Source organism: Emys orbicularis, chromosome 7 (assembly GCF_028017835.1).
Source record: "Emys orbicularis isolate rEmyOrb1 chromosome 7, rEmyOrb1.hap1, whole genome shotgun sequence".
Taxonomy (NCBI): Eukaryota; Metazoa; Chordata; order Testudines; family Emydidae; genus Emys; species Emys orbicularis.
Window position 1 is genome coordinate 106,301,831 of NC_088689.1, and position 18,094 is coordinate 106,319,924.

Genomic DNA, 18,094 nt, shown 5'->3' on the forward strand with positions numbered 1-18,094 from the left:
GGGTAGCTGCTTCCAAAGCAGGGGGTAAAAAACACTGCAGTGTCGGTGCTTGTGAAGAAGAAACAAAGCCGGAAAATTTTTCAAGAGTGGTCCCAAGTGACTGAGCATTTATCTACCTAGTTAAAGAGGGAAATGAACCCACTCTGAACACTCCACTCTATGTGCTACATGCAATTCTTAGTTATTGTACACTTGTGTGATTAACATGTTGAATCTGCTGTAAATACACATATCTCCCAGTATGATTCTACTATGGTAGCAACAATGTGCATGTCTAAAACTAAATATTTTATATATATATAATATATAGGAAGCTACTGCACAGAATCATGATCCCAAGGATGCATAAGAACTTTGAAGATAGGTGGTGAGTCCAGTGTCATTTTACAGCTGGGATATATGTTGCCTTGATAAATGTGGGGGGGCAGTTGTCAGTGAGAGTCCAGGAATTGTGTTTTCACTATGTGTACTTATGAACAAGGCTTTTTAATTTTAGCATAATTAGGTTAGCATTTTAAACAGCAATAAATCCCATTGCCCCTTTGCTTTATAAGACAATAATCCAATTCCGTAGGCCAAAGATACAGATACCTTCATTGTCATCTTTTGAACTTTGTTTTTTATATTAAACATGACTGCTACATATTCTATCTTTATCTAGGTCTCGTTGTCCTTTGTTTACCAAATAATGAATGACCCTGGAGGTGTTATGCAAAAAGCACTTGGCTTTAACTCCATTCCACGTAGCTGTGGAGATGCTGTGCTATCATCACAACTGAAAAAAAAGGAATTCAGACAAGCTAAATATAAGACATCTTATTCTGACTGTTTTAAGTCTGAGTAAATTAATAATATAAAAATAAAATAACAGAAGCACAATAATGAAAACAAGCAATGATTTTAAATAATGTATTCTACCACTAGGGGACACACTTGCTATATGACTGAATACTAATATTTGAATTCATACATAATACTAACTGGACTTTGATTGGATTAAAGTTTAACAAAAGAAATAAATGTTTTCTGTAAACTAATAATTGTTTTGCCTTTTAAAAAGTGAACTATTGGTTACATTTTCTCTCAGGTTTAGAAAAAAGCCAGAGAACTTGAACCTAGTCAATCAAATTGTCATTTTGATATTTTTCTGATATCATTTTGAATCGAAGTAAGACAGTAAAAAAAAAAAAGATACAGGCCTAGGCCATGCTTTTATATGCCATTAAAAATGCTGTTTGATGTTTTCATATAGCATCAAAAGAATGAAAAATTTACTGAATAAGCCATCGAGGATGATAAAGAATTTCAGGGGTTAATCCAAATTAGCAAGGTTTTATTATGTATAATGTGTGTGTTGCACAAATCCTTCTTCTGGACAAGATTTATGATTGATTCAAATGTGCATGCATGAGATCACTGCTTCAATACCATGGCATAAGAGGTGCCTTAGAAATACTAAACTAGATTAGATAGATTGTAGAGCTTCTTTGTGTCTGTAATCTACAGAAGATATAAATTCTGATAACTAGACAAGCATAATGTGTGCATATGCTTCTGGTAGTTAATATATAAAGAGCTAAGGATGACTGAATGAGAGAATTAGGACTGACACAAATTATCTACAATACTGTGTCATGCATTATTTGGTTTGCTTTTTTTCTCTAAATGGAGAAAATTCACATAGGTAAAATTAATGTAGGCAGTTTCCACTAACACTAATGGAAGCTACTCTCTTTAGCAAAGAGAGATTAGAATATCTCTGTCTAGGTGAAATATTTTCAAGGGCTAGGCTATCACGAGTTTTGGGGGCAATGTTTTGAATAAGGTAATTCCAAACATTAAAAGAAGAAGTGGTGATCTTACCTCACAGCCACAGAAGTCCTGAAGGAAATAAGCGAAGCACTGAATGACATTTATGTGTTTCTGGCAATCTTTACTGGAATAGCAGATGAACACTTTTGGCCGGGGATGGAGCCTTTCCACATGGAGTGCTGCAGCATATGTAGAAGATTCCGAGCTCTCCTCATCTAAATGGGAATATATATTTTCTAAATTGGAAGGGAAAAAAAACAAAAACACAAAAATCTTCACTCTATCCAAGATCAAAAATTTTCTTTAACATTGACAGATTCATTATTCAAGTACATAGTAAAAGGCTCTTCATCCCAAGACATTCCTTTTTCCCTCCCTTCTTCCTCTTCTATTTTATCAGCCTGTGAGGTGAAAGATGTTACTGATTGGATAGTTACTGCCTGTGCAAAGACATGTCTAGAAAGGTTTGCTCTGTGAACAGAAGAAATTAGACAGTTTCACCTCCATCCACCCTACGAAATTACCACAGTACTGTTATAGGAACCTCACCTCTTTGTTCAGAAATCAGAAACTTCAAACATACTTCTCTGTGAGAGTTTCCTGCTTAGCAATGCAATGGGCTCCTTTTAAAACAGTGATACTGGTAGGGAAGAGAATGAAACTCCAGGGGGCCTGATACCCTTCAGAAACATGTGCAATCTCTCTGTGGCATGCCCATATTCTTTAGTGTTCATCTGAGTTTTTGCTGGAGTCATGCTATGATGTCATAAAGGGCCAGAAGGGAAAAGGACTCAGCCCAGATAACTTCTGCAAGCTGTAGAATCCCTCATCCCCAAGATCCAGGGAGATATCACAGATCTGTGAGGCTTGGGGGCTGAAACCCCATCTTCTATAGGGGAGAAACCCAATCACTCCCTGGAACCGTAGTATTGACTAATTCCTGATAAATCAGTGTGGCAGGTATGGCTTGCAAGCTCCACCCTAGATATAAGGGAGGCAGAAGTGAACAGTGGTTGCTTGAATCTAAGTTAGGAAGTGTCTGCAGGGAAACCTTATGAATAGTCAAATGTAAGGAGAAGGATTAGGCTGAGATTTAAGGGATTTTGTTGTTATCTGAATTCTGAATAAAGCCAACCAGGAAGGGGGAGTAAGTTTGGACTAATTCTAGTGGGTGCAGATTCATGGAGACTGGGAATTACACCTGCTTACATGCACGCTTCAGGGTTTTACTTTCCTTCCACTATGATTCATCAGTTAAATAATTCTGTATTGAAAGAGGAAATAGTCTAAAATATATCATCTTCAGGATCTCTTCACTCTCTGCATAGTCTTATCATCTCCCCTCTACTACTTTCACTAATAGACATTAAAAAAATAAAATAAAATAAGTTTTCACCTCACACAACCCATCTTGTCCTTCTGCTGGATTTTGCAGTGAAGTCATAATGCAGGACATATGACACAATATTTTCCAGGGTAACAAATTAACACCAAACACTGGATTTTAAGATTTTGCTGCAAGTTCCAGCAGATGCAGAGGTTTGGGGGTGGGTTCGGGGGTAGGGAGAGTGAAAAGGAAAGCTCTTATGATAAAGAAATTTGTGTTTTGAATAAATCTATTTTCCTTTCAGATTTGCTCTGACAAGCAAACTCTCCTTCAAATGAAACAACATGCCAAATAAACACCATACCTTGTTGTTTTTTACGGCACATCACTGTGAAAAGCGTTGCAAATGCTGAGATGACAACTAAGGGAACGGTAATGGCAATGGCCCTTATTGGTCCAGCCCACGGGGAATGTACTTGAAAAAATAAAGCAGAATTAGCACTGTGCAAGTAAGTTATGGTATCATTATCTAATCTCATCTTCATATTTGGTACTGACAACCACTGCAGCACAATATCATCAAGTAATTCTCAAATATACAAAATGTAAAGCTAAGATCTGAGCGCCTTCCAATAATGCATTAAGTGAGGTGACTAACATCTCTTGCCTGTGGTTTGTTCCATCTCATTCTCTCCCCAGGGAAAGAATTATGTGTGTAGTGCAGTTTTGTTTTGGTTGGGTTCTGTTTATTTTTTAAATGTACTGCTCTGTGTTTATGTTAGAGAAGGCAGGTTGAAGAAATGCGCCTTGCACTTGGAACGAAGTTGGTGAGGTTTCTGATGGTCCTTGGTGCCTGGGGGAATTTGGTCCGCGGTCTCAAACTGCCCCCAGAGAAAGCTCTGTCTCCTGCACAGATAAGTCTACCCTTATGGTCAAAAGTTCCATAGTGCTTGAGGAGCAAGTTGTCACTCACAGTCTTCATCCCATCATGGGATCTTTGTGATAATCGATTGAAAGGTAACTACTGTAGAACTTTATTTAGGGTGTGATTACATTAGTGTAACATTAGGCTGCTTACATATTTGCATTACATTATTTCCACACTCTGCTTGCAGGCTACTACTTGAATGTGACTAAGATGCAGTCTCAACAATTTTTAAACTGATTTTTCACATTAGTGTATATAGCAAAAATTAGTTTCCGGTAAGGATTCTTAGTTCTACAATATTTTGATGTAAAACCACTAACAGTCAAAATCATCTTTATACTTAATTTTATCTTGCACAATTTGCCTTTGCAATTCTTTACAAGCACAAAATGGAAGTAAAAATCACAGATGTACAAAAGCAATATTATTTTTTGTCAAAAAGATCACAAGACTGCATTTAAAAGCATGGTCAAACCCCATTAGTCCTGTCATTATTATTCTGGCAAATGATCTTCAACACAAATTATCACTACAAATGAGTACATGTTGACTTTAAAAGGAAAATTCTTACCTGGTTTTAGTGCATAGTGCATTGTTTTCCTTGTTGTGTTAGTGTCATCAACCAGCTTTAAAAAAGAAAATTCTCATTTTAAATACTGAAAAAGATACAGAAAAATCATTTTTGCAATGTGAAAAACACTTCAATTACCCCGAGGACCAGAACTGAAGGAAGCTACCATTACAAATGACTGATGAGAAGTACCTAGAATTAGTCATTTCTCGATAGGATCAGGGATGAGTAGAATACAAATCATATTGCGGTAAAACTGGAATACTATCCTCAAACAAAACCTGCCTATTAAAAAAAGGAAACAATCCAACCTAATTGATGTCCAAGACAAAGGAAAAGGGGGGTAAGAGGGAGGGAGGAGGAATGGGAGTGGGATGTAGGAGATAAAATTCTCGTGAATAGGCTCTATATTCTTTGAATCCTCTCTATTAATAAAAAGTGAAGATGGTCAAATTTTTTCACAATCAGCAAAAATACACAAAACATTTTCAATGAAAATTTTCATGAACATTTTTTGCCTTTTCTTCCCCAACTCAAATAAAAGCACCTAATAGACTTTTACTCAATGGGTCCAAAGTCCCCAACACCATTATTTTATGTTGTTGGATAATCATAATACAGCAGTAACTCAGTCAGTTTTTTGTCATTTGCATCTGAGCAGGAGGTTGCAACTTTTTCTTTTGGATGCCGACCTCTCTACTCTTATCCATGCCTTTGTTACCTTAAGATTAGAATATTAAAAGGCGCTCTACATGGGGCTACACCTTAAAGCCATTTGAAGACTGAGTTGGTGCAGAACGCAGCAGCTTGCTTACTGAGTAGGGGATCTCGCTGGTAGCATATTGTACAAGGTATTCCAGAATCTGCATTGGCTGCTTACTGGTCCCTGGGTAGAGTTTAAGATGTTGGTTATGATCTCTAAAGTCCTAAATGGTCTGGGACCTGCCTGCCTGAGAAGCCAACCACAAAAGATCCCCTGACATACTGCAAAGTTGTGGTCAGCAGAGATGCTTGAGCTGGATCCCCCTTGTTATAAAAGACAGGGAGAAACTGGCAGGACAAGGCATTCCCTGTGAGCGGCCCAGGACTCTGCAACCCACTCCCTTCCCTGGTCTAAAGTAGCCAGAATTTAGGGACTTTCCAGGCATGCTGCAAAAGCCATCTGTCTGACAGGATTTAGCAGAGGATTGAGGGTTTGTTAGTGGAATGATGGCATGGTGGGGTAAGAAGGAGCTTTTTTTTAAGCTGCCTGCCTGAGTGAGCTGGGCTGGCTGAGTTGCACTATTTTTCCTTGTCTGAATGTTTGTTTTTTTTAATGCTGCCTGGGTAGTTTGTTATGTCAAGCCACCTAGAGTCTTTGTATAGGAGTTTTCTTTACAGTAGAATCTCAGAATTAAGAACACCTGGGTAATGCAGGTTGTTCTGAACTCTGAAATGTTCGTAAGTCTGAACAAAACGTTATGGTTGTTCTTTCAAAAGTTTACAACTGAACATTAACTTAATACAGCTTTGAAATTTTACTATGCAGAAGAAAAATTCTTCTTTCCCTTTTTTTTTTTTAGTAGTTTACATTTAACACAGTACTGTACTGTATTTGGTTCTTTTTTTGGGGGGGGGGGGGGGAGGGGTGTCTCTGCTGCTGCCTGATAGTGTACTTCTGGTTCCAAATGAGGTGTGTGGTTGACTGGTCAGTTTATAACTACTGTATTATTATTTAAATCTAAATAAATAAGCAACATTTACAATATAATTAAGATGGGTCCAAGCGCCAAAATTCTGAATAGGATTTTGGTTTGGCGCACAGCAGGGGATGCAGCAGTGAGCAGTGCTTGGGAAAGCAGAGAGATTGCAATTGTGCTTGGCTTCTGCATGAGGGAGGTGCAAGACAGGGAGGCTTTTTGCTCTTTTTCCACTACTGCACAGCCATGCAAGGCCCAAGTATGATCTGACCTAAAAATGCTAATTTGCCCCCACTGAATTCAGTGAGGGTGTACAAGGCTGTAAATTACAGCAGAATGTGGCCCACAGTATTTTATTTGCAATTAATTTATTTATCATACTTCTTTAGCTGCATTTAATTAACTCTTCACAAATATTACCTCAATGATGTAATCCCCTGGAGCTATATTCTGAAGAACACAACTTGTGATATCCGTGTTTTGTTCCTGCAAAGAAAAGGAAGGAAATTATTGTACAAGTAGTTCACATGCTTTACAAAGCTAACGGTAAATGCATTTACAGCTAATGTTATTGAGTTGAAACTTCACATTTCCACCATGTACTCAGGCACCTTCCATCAAACAAAATCCAATTCAATACTGATAAAGAAATACAACCTCTCTACTCAAATATCCAAGGACTGGAATCTCCGGCCACCAAAGGCCTATGAAAGTTTGAGATAACAAGTAAGTTTTACACTATACCCTGACGCTCCTTAATCTCAAGCTCTGGTGGACTGAACAACCTGTCAGCTGCCATGGAGTATTTAACTCAACAAAACGAAAATGAAAAACACCCCCTGAGCGACGTAAGTTACATCGACAGAAGCGCCAGCGTAGACAGTGCTATGTTGGCAGGAGAGCTTCTCCTGCTGGCCTAGCTACCCACCGCTGGTGGAGGTGGTTTTATTATGTCAACAGAACAGGGCTCTCCCGTTGACATACAGTGGCTACATGAGCAATCTTACAGCGGCGCAGCTGCATCGGTACAGCTGGGCTGCTGTAAGCTCCCTAGTGTAGACCAGCCCTAAATAATAGTTACTAGCAGTACCAGTAGGAAAGATGAAACATTACCCAAATGTATGGAGTTGTTGTGTTCAGCAAAATAAACCCATATTATTGCCACCAGTCTATGGTACACACTTCCCGTAAAGCGTTGGCCTTTATTATTTTATTTTTGGTTAACTCTGATTTTAGCATTTAGATTTCTCACCAGAACTCTAAAGGGCATAGCTCACAGTATTTTAAGTTTGTCCTCATACATTCCTTTCCCCGAAAGCTTCCAGCACAGTCAGACTTTTTTTCTAACAATATCAGAAGCTATTTACTAAACACTGCATTATTTTTGAACATCCAAACTTTTCCCATTTCAGGTGAATTGCTCAGGACAAGACCCCCCTGGGTTTGGATGGGCATTGTACTGGGCCCACAGAGAGCACTAGCTATAATTTTCCCACTCACCACTGCCATCTCATCCCTCTTTTAAACACGAAGGGAAGTTTAACTAAATGCTCAAAGAAAGGACTACCTTGGGGAGTTATTTCAGATGGACAAAATTTAAGGAGTTGAAATTCTGTTCAGAAGGAGCATATGAAAAGAGGAAAATATTAATTATAATTATAAATAAAAATACAATTAAAACTACTAATGAGAGCGTAGCCCCTTTGGGGCAAGGACAATATCTTGCTATGTATTTATACAGTACCTAGCACAATGGGGCCCCAATCCTGGTTTGGGCCTTTGTTTACTACCAAAATAGAAATAATATAAAAGTCCTTTACATTTTTTAAACATGTGAAAAGCTAAGGTCATCTAGAATTTTTAACGGTTACCACAAATCTTTAAAACAACGGTCGCGAAACCCAGTAACGTACTTGTCTGCAGGTCTTTTGTTTAAAGGATCCTTCATCCTTAAGTTTGTAGTGAAGATAGTAATATTTAAAGCCAAAGTTGTGAGGTGCGTGATCAAAAGACACTTGCATGTTAAAACCTTGCTGGGTAATATTCAGATTCCTGGGCTTCCAGACTGTCAGAGGAGAGATATTTATGAATTGGAAAATTACTATTTCAAGAACAATGATATTTTTGTAACATGAATGAATGGAAAATACTATATTTTACTTACAAGGTTTGCAGGCAAGGTTTTCTGGCTGTAGCAACAATTCACACGCTACGAACACATACACAAAAGGAACATTAATAATAAAGATTAGGTTTTCCAACTGCTATACTCCATAAAGAGAAAGAAGGGGGAAAAGAAGGCAGAAAAATGCAAGCTATTTCACCATTTTTGTTTATCCAGGGCCTCCCCAAATAGTACAGAATGAACAGATTTTGCCATATTTAGCAAGCTCAGCATCCTTGTCATTGCTCATATCACTCTCCACCTCTACACACGAAAAACAGCCTACTCAGTTTGTTTGAAATAATGTTACTTATTGAAATAAGCAATATGTGAGTAAGGATGACAGAAGCTAACTTATAACAAACACATTTATATGACTATATTTAAAATGTTACTTTAGTCAGCATTACCAGAGTGGACTGGAAATACCAAATCAATTCAGAAAAATTATTTACTCTAAACTATTTTTAAAACATTTTAGAGAGAAGAAAATCCCGAAGAGTGGAGGTTCTTAGCGGGGGTGGGGGTGGGGTGGGGAAAGAAGATTGATTGCCAAAATTTAAAAAAAACAGCGTACCTAAAGTTATGTGCCTGTGCCCATATATAGGCACCTAGGGCTTATCCTCATACGGAAAATGGACCATCATGGCTATTCCAGAATAGGTATTCTGGAATAACTCCCTATGTGTACATTCTATTCTAGAATAAAAATGACTTGATTCTGGAATAATAAATAATTGTAGATTTAGGAGTCTATCTTTAGGAATCCATTTTAAAATCTTGACCTTGAGACAAACTGCCTTGGAAGGTTGTGGAAGCTCCTTCACTGCAGGTTTTCAAAAGGAGGCTAGATAGCCATCTGTCTTGGATGATTTAGACACAACAAAACCTGTATCTTGGCCGGGGTTAGACTAGATGACCCTTGTGGTCCCTTCTAACCCTATGATTCTATGGTCTGTGTAAGCTTTCCCATACTGTCCTGCCACTGACACTATTCATTAAGAAGGAAGATGTAGTTCAGTCTCCATAGGAACATGATTGTCAGGCTAGATCAGACCTGAGTCTGTCTAATCCAGTATTCTGCCTCCAACAGTGGCCAACACCAAATGGTTCAGGGGAAAATGCAAGAAACCCCACAGTAGGCAGATGTGGGGTAATCTGCTGTCCATGGTGGCCAGCCCTAGGCCTCTGCTACACAGAGACTATTACTTTTGCCAATTTCTCTGTAGTGGTTAGGGGTGCTGGAATAATTTTTATAGTGGGGGTATTGAGAGTCATTGACCCAAGCTGTAAATCTTGTATATAATGGAAACCACTTCAAGCTAGGAGGTGCTGCAGCACCCCTAGTTCAAGCACCTATGGTAGTGGTTTTATAATTTGAAGTTTTGTCCACTACAGACCAATCTGTGGTCTATAAACTAATTTCATTTAGGACTCTGCCTGGATGTGAACCTCATCCCTAAGATCACAGCAGGTGCTTCCTCTCCTCAGCCACCCATCCCCTTAAACTCTGCCTTTTCTGTTTTCCTGACTGAGGCCAGATCTACAATAGGAAATTAGGTCAGTATAACTACGTCGCTCAGGGGTGTGAAAAATCCACACCCCTGAGAGATGCAGAGAAACCAACCTAACCCCTGCTGTAGACAGTGCTAGGCCAATGGGAGAATTCTTCTGTCAACCTAGCTACCGCCTCTTGGGGAGGTGGAGAACCTACACTAATGGGAGAAGCATGCGCCGCCGCTGCAGCATTTTAAGCGTAGACAAGTCCTAAGGAAAGAAAAAAAAAGGAGGGGGAGGTAAGGAGGGAGAAGATAATATGTACGATACTTACGTCGAGTTCTGAAGAAAAATGGGTGGTAATTACTTTCATTTTTAATGGAAGGAAAAGGAACAATCTTTACAAAATAATCAGTTTCAAATTTCAGATTCAAAAAAGGCTGAGATTCCATTCCCTAAAAACATAAACATAAATAAAGAGATTTTGATATACTCTTAAGTCATCTGCCATGTCCATTTAAGAGTATATTGTTTTAAAAGAAGCCCACAATTCTCCTGGACATGAACAAAAATTAAGTGCTTTAGGAATCCTATGGCCTCATCCCTCTCTTGCCACCTGTGCACTACCATGCAGGGAGCCCCATAGAGACGGGTTCTGCACTGCTAAAGGGATGCTCAACTGCTGCACAGTTCCTCAGATTAACGTCCCGTCATTGCAGTGAAGTTGCTGGTTCCACCAAGAAGGGAGCCTCAGTAGACAGGGAGTGAGGGCTAGATTTGCCCCTAAATTAAAAATATTATAACTAAAAATGTTTAATTATTTAGCAAGCAAATTGCTGGCTAGTCAGCAGCACGTTTTAAAAAAAAGTTTAATAAAACATAAATGTCTCTTTCAAGCCCACATGCAGGATCAAACCAATAATGAATTTTTCCCTAAAGCATATCACTTACAGTTCTTTTAAAACCAGAGTTGAGCTGCTTTGGGTCTTTTAAAACCATTTGCTGACACTGTCTTCCCTCTGATTTTAACTCCTCAAGTATTACTCGAAATCCTTTCAGGAATTCAATCCCTGCAAACATTTAATTAAAATCCAGACAAATATTTCAAAAACACATTTCACTGTGTGTGATGCAGTTTTAAAGCACTACACTTGTTAAAAAATAATGCCTAACCACCATTGTTATCCCCGCTGCATAAGATGTTTGTTAGCTGGGTGTCAGTAATAATTCTTCCTTTCTCTCAACATTTTTCTGACTTGTTAAATTCTATCTAGAATTTAAGTTCCTCTGCTCAGACCATCACTCTTTATCTGTACAGTGCTTAGCTCAATGGGGGCTTCACCCCAATTGGTCCTTTGGGTTTTACCATACTACAAATAAATAAAATAATCATAAGCAGCAGCTTTGGTAATACACTGTATTTGTTCAATTTTGCCACTATTAGCGGTAAACAATTTTGTAACATTTTTGTTCACAAAGAATGGAAACACTGCATCCATATTGTGTTCCTGTCATTTATGAGACCACTGGACTACAGTGGCTGGATGCAGTAGTTATGATTTTGTTTAGTTCTAATATTGCAGAACAGCAGAAGAATTAGGTTAAGTAGAATTATTCCTTAACTATAGTTATGTATAAGTGAGACTGAAATTACACCCATTTTGCTCAAGAGACTCACACAATAGACTCTCAGCAAAATGTTGTGACATTGCTTGCTAATGTTCTCACCATGGTATTGCACCAGGACATTACACTGAGTCATGATGACGCAAATGTCACAATGCTAGAGTTGTGCTTCGATTATGTTGTGGATCAGATGTCAAAGATGCTGCCCAGTTCTTCAAGCCCCACTACCATCACCACTGAGCTATCTAATTACAAGTTTTCTACATATGTCAGAATATAATGTTTACCAAAGTCACCACTGCAGTTAACATAAGCTAACGATTACATAAACCAAAATGGATTAATGCCACTTAACATTATATGTTTATCTAGATTTGTGTGTTTCCATGAGCCTCTTCTATTTCTCCAGTTTTAAAAAATGTTTTATAATCTTGTAGAAGAGAAAGAGCCATGACCTGCCCAATGTGTTCTTAATAATAAGTGGAACAAAAGCACTGTTTGTGCTAACATGCAGACCATGAAAGAGAAGTGTCAGTCTCCCTGTCACCTGAGACCCTTCAACTGCAGTTCTGTACTGATACTTTCAAAAGGATTAACCTCTGATCATTACAAGAGAGAATACCAAGTTTTGAATCCCCTGGAGATTTGATTTATCCAATCTGCAGCTGTAGATTACCAAATTCACTAACAGTATGCTACTGAAAGCATTAGGTATCATCCACATTCTCTCTTAATATCCAATAACAAACTTAATCACTATTTTCTGTTACAAATTTAGCTGTTATCAAATGTGATTATGCAAACATTATTTACAAATGGACCAAATGTGACAGAGAAGCTCTAGGAAATTTTTCTTCTCTTTCTAGAACATTTTCAGGGAACATTTTCGCGGCTCCGGGAGCGGGGAATGCTGGGGCCACAGCTGGGGGCAGGCATGGGGCCGGCCCCACGCCCAGGACTCCACTCCTGGCCGCCGGCCCCATGCCCGCACCCAGCTGTGGCCCCAGCATTCCCCCCTCCCAGAGCCGCAGTCCCCTCTCCCAGCCCTGGCTCCTGGGGTTGGGGGGGCATGAACGGGGTGTGAGGTAAAAAGTTTGGGGACCACTGCTTTACATAAAGAAAACAAATATTCAACTTTTCAAGAGATTGGTTGTTTTTAAATTGCACATGTTCAAGAATAGAAGTTTAAGTGTTCTGAATGCTTTGTACTCAGTTTGCAAAATCTTTATCCATAATGAAGAGTGCATTTCTTTTAAAAGAAAACAGTGTTAAGTGGCTGAGATATCAATGTCTGAACTGTAGCATTGCAAACGTGGAGTAACTACTATCCTAACGTTTTGAATAGACCTGATCTACACTGGAAAATGAAGTCAGCTTAACTATGTCGCTCGGGGGTGTGAAAAATCCACACCTCTGAGTGGTATAGTTAAGCTGACCAGTGTAGACAGTGTTAGGTCAACAGAAGAATTTTTCTGTCCACCTAGCTACCATCTTTCAGGGAGGTGGATTACCTATGGTAATGGGAGAACCCCTCAGATTGCCGTAGGTGGTGTCTACACTGAAGCCCTGCAGGAGTGAAGCTGTGCCACTGTGGCATTTCAAGTGTAAACAAACCTATACATATTTATATTAACACTGCAGCAATTCATTATATGGACAAAATACCAAATACCTATTCACTCTACAGAACTAAATTACACCAAAAGGAACTGTAGTTCATTTTTTTCTGTATAAAATCTATAAATATTTATTTATGTTATTACTCCAATCTGCATTTAGGGTCTAGTCCTTAAGTAGATAAACAGCTTCAGTTCTAAATGTTTAAAATTGTGAGAAATAAACTTTTTCTAGCAGTGACAATATGAGGCAGTATAAACTAATAAATGCAAAGAAATTCAAAGTTGAGACTCTGATGGAAGAGCAGAGGGATAATTTTTCTTTGTGTGTATAACAACCTTCATATTTTTTTAAACTATAATTGTTTAAAAGGTACAGAACGGTTTTTAATGCTATGTTTTGTGTGTTGGAGTGTGAGAATATTTAAAAAAATAAAACTGTAGCCTTTTTGTTTCCTGAATATAGATTCCAATAAAATATATGCTTCGGTGTATAACGAAGTTACTTTGATCAGGCCTTAATTAGTATGAGAGGAAAAGACAAGTTATTTTAAATTAATATGATCATTGAGAGATTGTTACAAAAGACAAGATGATTTAAACCAGACGTGGGCAAACTACGGCCTGCGGGCAACATCCGGCCTGTGGGACCGTCCTGCCCGGCCCCTGAGCTCCCGGCCAGGGAGCCTAGTCCCCGGCCCCTCTCCTGCTCTCCCCCCTTCCCCGCAGCCACGCCGCCGCGCGGGCTGCACTCTGGCCCACCGCTCCCGCTGGGCAGCGTGGGGAGCGCAGCTGGCTCTGGCCGGGTGTCGCAGCTGCGAGCTCCTGCTGCTGGTAAGGGGGTGGGGAGTAGGGGGGTTGGGTAAGGGAGCGGGGGTCCTGGGGGGCAGTCAGGGAGGAGGGGGCGGTTGGATGGGGCGGAGGTTCTGGGGGGGCCGTCGGGCGATGGGGAACAGGGAGGGTTGGGAGTGGGAGTCCTGGGGGGCCTGTCGGGGGCGGGGATGTGGATAGGGGTCGGGAGGGCAGTCAGGGGACAGGGAGCAGGGGATGGGATCCTGGGGTGCAGTTAGGGGTGGGGGGTCCCAGGAGGGGATGGTCAGGGGACGAGGAGCAGAGGGCAGTTGGATAGGGGGTGGAAGTCCCGGGAGGGTTGTCAAGAGGTGGGGGTGTGGATAGGGGTCGGGGCAGTCAGGGGACAGGGAGCAGGGGGGTTGGATAGGGACGAGGGTCCCGGGAGGGGGCAGTCAGGGGACAAGGAGTGGGGGGGGGGTTGGAGGGGTTGAGGTTCTGAGGGAGGCAGTCAGTGGGGCGGGAAGTGGGAGGGGGCGGATAGGGGGCAGGGGCCAGGCTGTTTTGGGAGGCACAGCCTTCCCTACCCGGCCTTCCATACAGTTGCGCAACCCTGATGTGGCCCTCGGGCCAAAAAGTTTGCCCACCCCTGATTTAAACTGTTTTGTTCTCTAATACTTACCAAGTAGATTTGCTGTCCAAATTATTGTCACTGCAACTTGTTCGGAACATGCATACTGGCTGATTGTTATATTTTGCACATCTCCAATCACGTGTTTTCCCACTGAATTCAAATAAGGAGTGCAATCTAAAACATTGAGAAACAAATCACTTAAATAAAACATAAAAATTGTCTTGTGCAGGACCAAATAAGTCACAAACTGACACAAGACAAAATCTGGAAAGCCTTGTTCATGCTAGTAGTGCCAATAATGCTATTCATGTGAGTAAAGTGAGCAAGATTTAGTTTATTCCTTAACATTTTTAGAAAAATAATCAAATTTAAAAATAGGTACTTCAAATACCTCAATTATTGTATTGTTATATCTACTGCACATTAAGTCTACAATGGGGCTTTAGTGCCAGGATAATTAAAAACAATGCAGGCACTGTAATCCCTGTTTGGATGAATGTACTACTGAACCATTCCAGGAGATCAAACTTTAATTTATTAATTTACATAAAGCAGCCTGGTTTCATTTTCTTTTTTCATTATTGTTTTTATGTGCAATTATTAATATCAATCCCACTACTTCTCAGTTATCCAGCTACCAGGCCTACAGATAGCTTGCTCCCACCACCTCAGACAAAGAGAGACAGACAGACACACAGAAAACGGCTTACTTTCACAAAATGAGATTCAATAACACTAGTAATTAAACCACAAAATAAATCACACCTGACTGATTCCTTAACACACCAAATATTTTGGTCATCTGGTAATAATACCACATACAGTACAGGTGAACCGGATGGCTCCAGAGGGCAGGACATCTATAATGGAGGCTGCAGTTTCCAAAGGGAAGCAAAATTCTTTACTCCCCAGTACAGCAAGAGCACAAGAAAAGGGTTTGTTTTTTTAATTTTTTTTTCAAATCTTCTTCCGTGTCCCCTCTACATATTCTCCTAAAACATCACACGCAAACAGACTGCAAATCATGGATTCTAGACACCATTAACTACAACTACTTTCACCAGGTCTGTGATAACATCCTTGGACCTAGTCCATGTTGTTCAAACAGCTCAGCAAGTTGTACCGCCATGGCACCATGTACCACAGGAATATCAGTACAAACGACAAACTTCCGAAGATCCCAACAGCCACTGTTCTCACTAGTTACCAAGACCTCAGTCCAGATACATAACACTGTCTGCTAACTTACCATAGTGCAGCTCATCTTCTGAAATAAAGATACAGATTGATTCCAGTCCATAAAGCAGACTTGGCCATTGCAGCATTCACTCACTAAATCCATCTCCTCTCACCTCTGTTGTGAAGACCTTTAGTCTCCAATCTATTCAACAACCACACAGCTCCAATACCCCATCTATCTGCCACTAGGGCCCACTGAGAACTCTAATGTCGATAAATCTCATTATTTTATTGTGAGTTTCACAATATTTGATGTTATTAAAGCCTCAGCTCCTAGAATCATATGATTATGTGAGATCTCAGTTTTCATTTAAAAAAAATATATATAGTTACTGAGAAAAGCCTGAGAATGTGAACCATAAAGACTCAAAAATCAGAAGTCAAATAAAACTATTCCAAAGTTTATTTTTTAACCTCTCACGATTTTTAGGCCAATCTCATTAAATTTGTGTGTGTGTGTGTGTGTGTGTGTGTGTGTGTGTGTGTGTGTGTGTGTGTGTGTGTGTAATCATGATTTTTGAATGCTTGGATTTGGTAATACCTGCACTGTGTGTGGGTGGCATAGTACTATAATTCTCTACTTGCAAAATCTACTAAATTTACAAAAAAAAAATGTTGGACTGATGTTCTAAGTGTATAGTGCCAAATTTTAATAATCAGTTATTCAAAATCTGATGCTAGGTACTAGGCTGTACTATGCTTGCAAATGAAGTTGACTGATATTATCAAGCCAATGCAGAAAATAAGAATTTAAATCAAATACACTCCCTTGAAAACTACAAATGAAAAATTATTAATCACACAAACTGAATCTTTGAAATGGGCGTTTTACCATAAATGACAAGGGTGAGCTGTTTGGCTCCTTTAGGTAACTGTTGCACAATTCAGAACAATATATTTTGTACTATATTAAGTTTTATGAAAATTGAGCAATTAGTCCTCAGTTATTGTAAGTGGAATTTGTTGCTAAAAGTCAACCGAGTGACAGCATGAATTTCCTCTTAGGAGAATAGAAATATCTCTTTCAATGGAAAGTTTGGAGTAACAGCTTCTTGCAAGGTCTGGATCCAATTAACAGCCTTGCCTAAGATTTTGGATCCTAGTTACTAAAATGCTATGTTGAAATAACAATTTGCCAAAATGCAATACACAAAATGTCTCAGGGTTGAATGTGAGTTCCTGATTTAAAATGTTTAAAAAGAACACAGCAGTGAAGAATTTGCAGGCTTTACAGGGAGGCATTTCTTCTGTTAAATCCAAGTTAAATACGAAACTGGATAAACATTTATTTTCTCACTTTGAACAAATTATTTAACCCCTACTATGAAGTGTCTTAGCCCATGGACAGGCTATGCAACAAAATAAATGCCTTTTAAATCAGAGCCAGGTAGCCAAATTTTTATTTCTATTGGCTCTTCTTTATCAGTATATGTTTCTGTATTATGTAAAATCTTCAGCCTTGGTATAAGGGACCTCCTTGCAGTACTGCCAAACTTAAATAACCCCCTTAGGCAGGGAGTTTGGAGCAGCATTTTAAATTAACATTTGTCATTGGTTAACCCCAGCTCCTGATGCAAGAATTAATGGTAAAAAACATGACAGTTATTAGGGTTTAAACAGGCTCCACTGTGTGAACCTACCAGTGGGTATCACTGCTCTGATTGCTATTTCCTGCTTTTCTTTATTCAGGTAAGAAATTATTACCCTCTTCTAGTGACCATTTATTCCATGTAGGATTTGATAGGCATAAATTATGCTGGCGTTCTTTAAATACTAATGTGAGGTTAGACATAGAACAGGAATTCACAATAAAGGATTGATATTTCAGAAATTATCATATAAACAGTGGGCTCATATGAAATTGTGACCAAGGATAAACTAAGATACATCAGAATGAAACAAAAGGATTTCCTTCAGTGTTTCCAGTAAGTATACTAGGTTTTAATACATAAGGACTTTACTCCAACTCCAGCAACCAGTCAGTGATGTAGTTGTAAAGGTGCACACACCAAATGTAGACAAGGAAAGCTGTTATTTGCACTGATGCAATTTATTTTAGCTCCACTGCTGCAAAATCGGGGCTTTCCTAGTCTACACATTAAGTTTACACTGGTGCAACTATACTGGTGGCAGACCCCTGATTGCCAAAACAGGGTAAATTCCCAATGCAGATATGGCCCTCGTATACCCAACAGATATCTGAGTATGTGTT

At 39.4% G+C, this 18,094-nt stretch overlaps 1 protein-coding gene across 1 annotated transcript in view; it reads right to left on the reverse strand.

Annotated features, from left to right (window-relative positions):
• IL17RD (interleukin 17 receptor D) overlaps positions 1 to 18,094 on the reverse strand; it is a 95,585-nt gene that overhangs the window by 12,762 nt on the left and 64,729 nt on the right. Inside the window, exons 3-11 of the mRNA XM_065408470.1 lie at positions 14,692 to 14,817; positions 10,930 to 11,048; positions 10,313 to 10,433; positions 8,482 to 8,526; positions 8,231 to 8,382; positions 6,738 to 6,803; positions 4,639 to 4,693; positions 3,504 to 3,614; positions 1,864 to 2,048 (exon numbers count right to left, since the gene is read on the reverse strand). Of these exons, the coding sequence (XP_065264542.1) occupies positions 1,864 to 2,048; positions 3,504 to 3,614; positions 4,639 to 4,693; positions 6,738 to 6,803; positions 8,231 to 8,382; positions 8,482 to 8,526; positions 10,313 to 10,433; positions 10,930 to 11,048; positions 14,692 to 14,817 (980 nt within the window). The remainder of the gene's footprint in view (positions 1 to 1,863; positions 2,049 to 3,503; positions 3,615 to 4,638; positions 4,694 to 6,737; positions 6,804 to 8,230; positions 8,383 to 8,481; positions 8,527 to 10,312; positions 10,434 to 10,929; positions 11,049 to 14,691; positions 14,818 to 18,094) is intronic.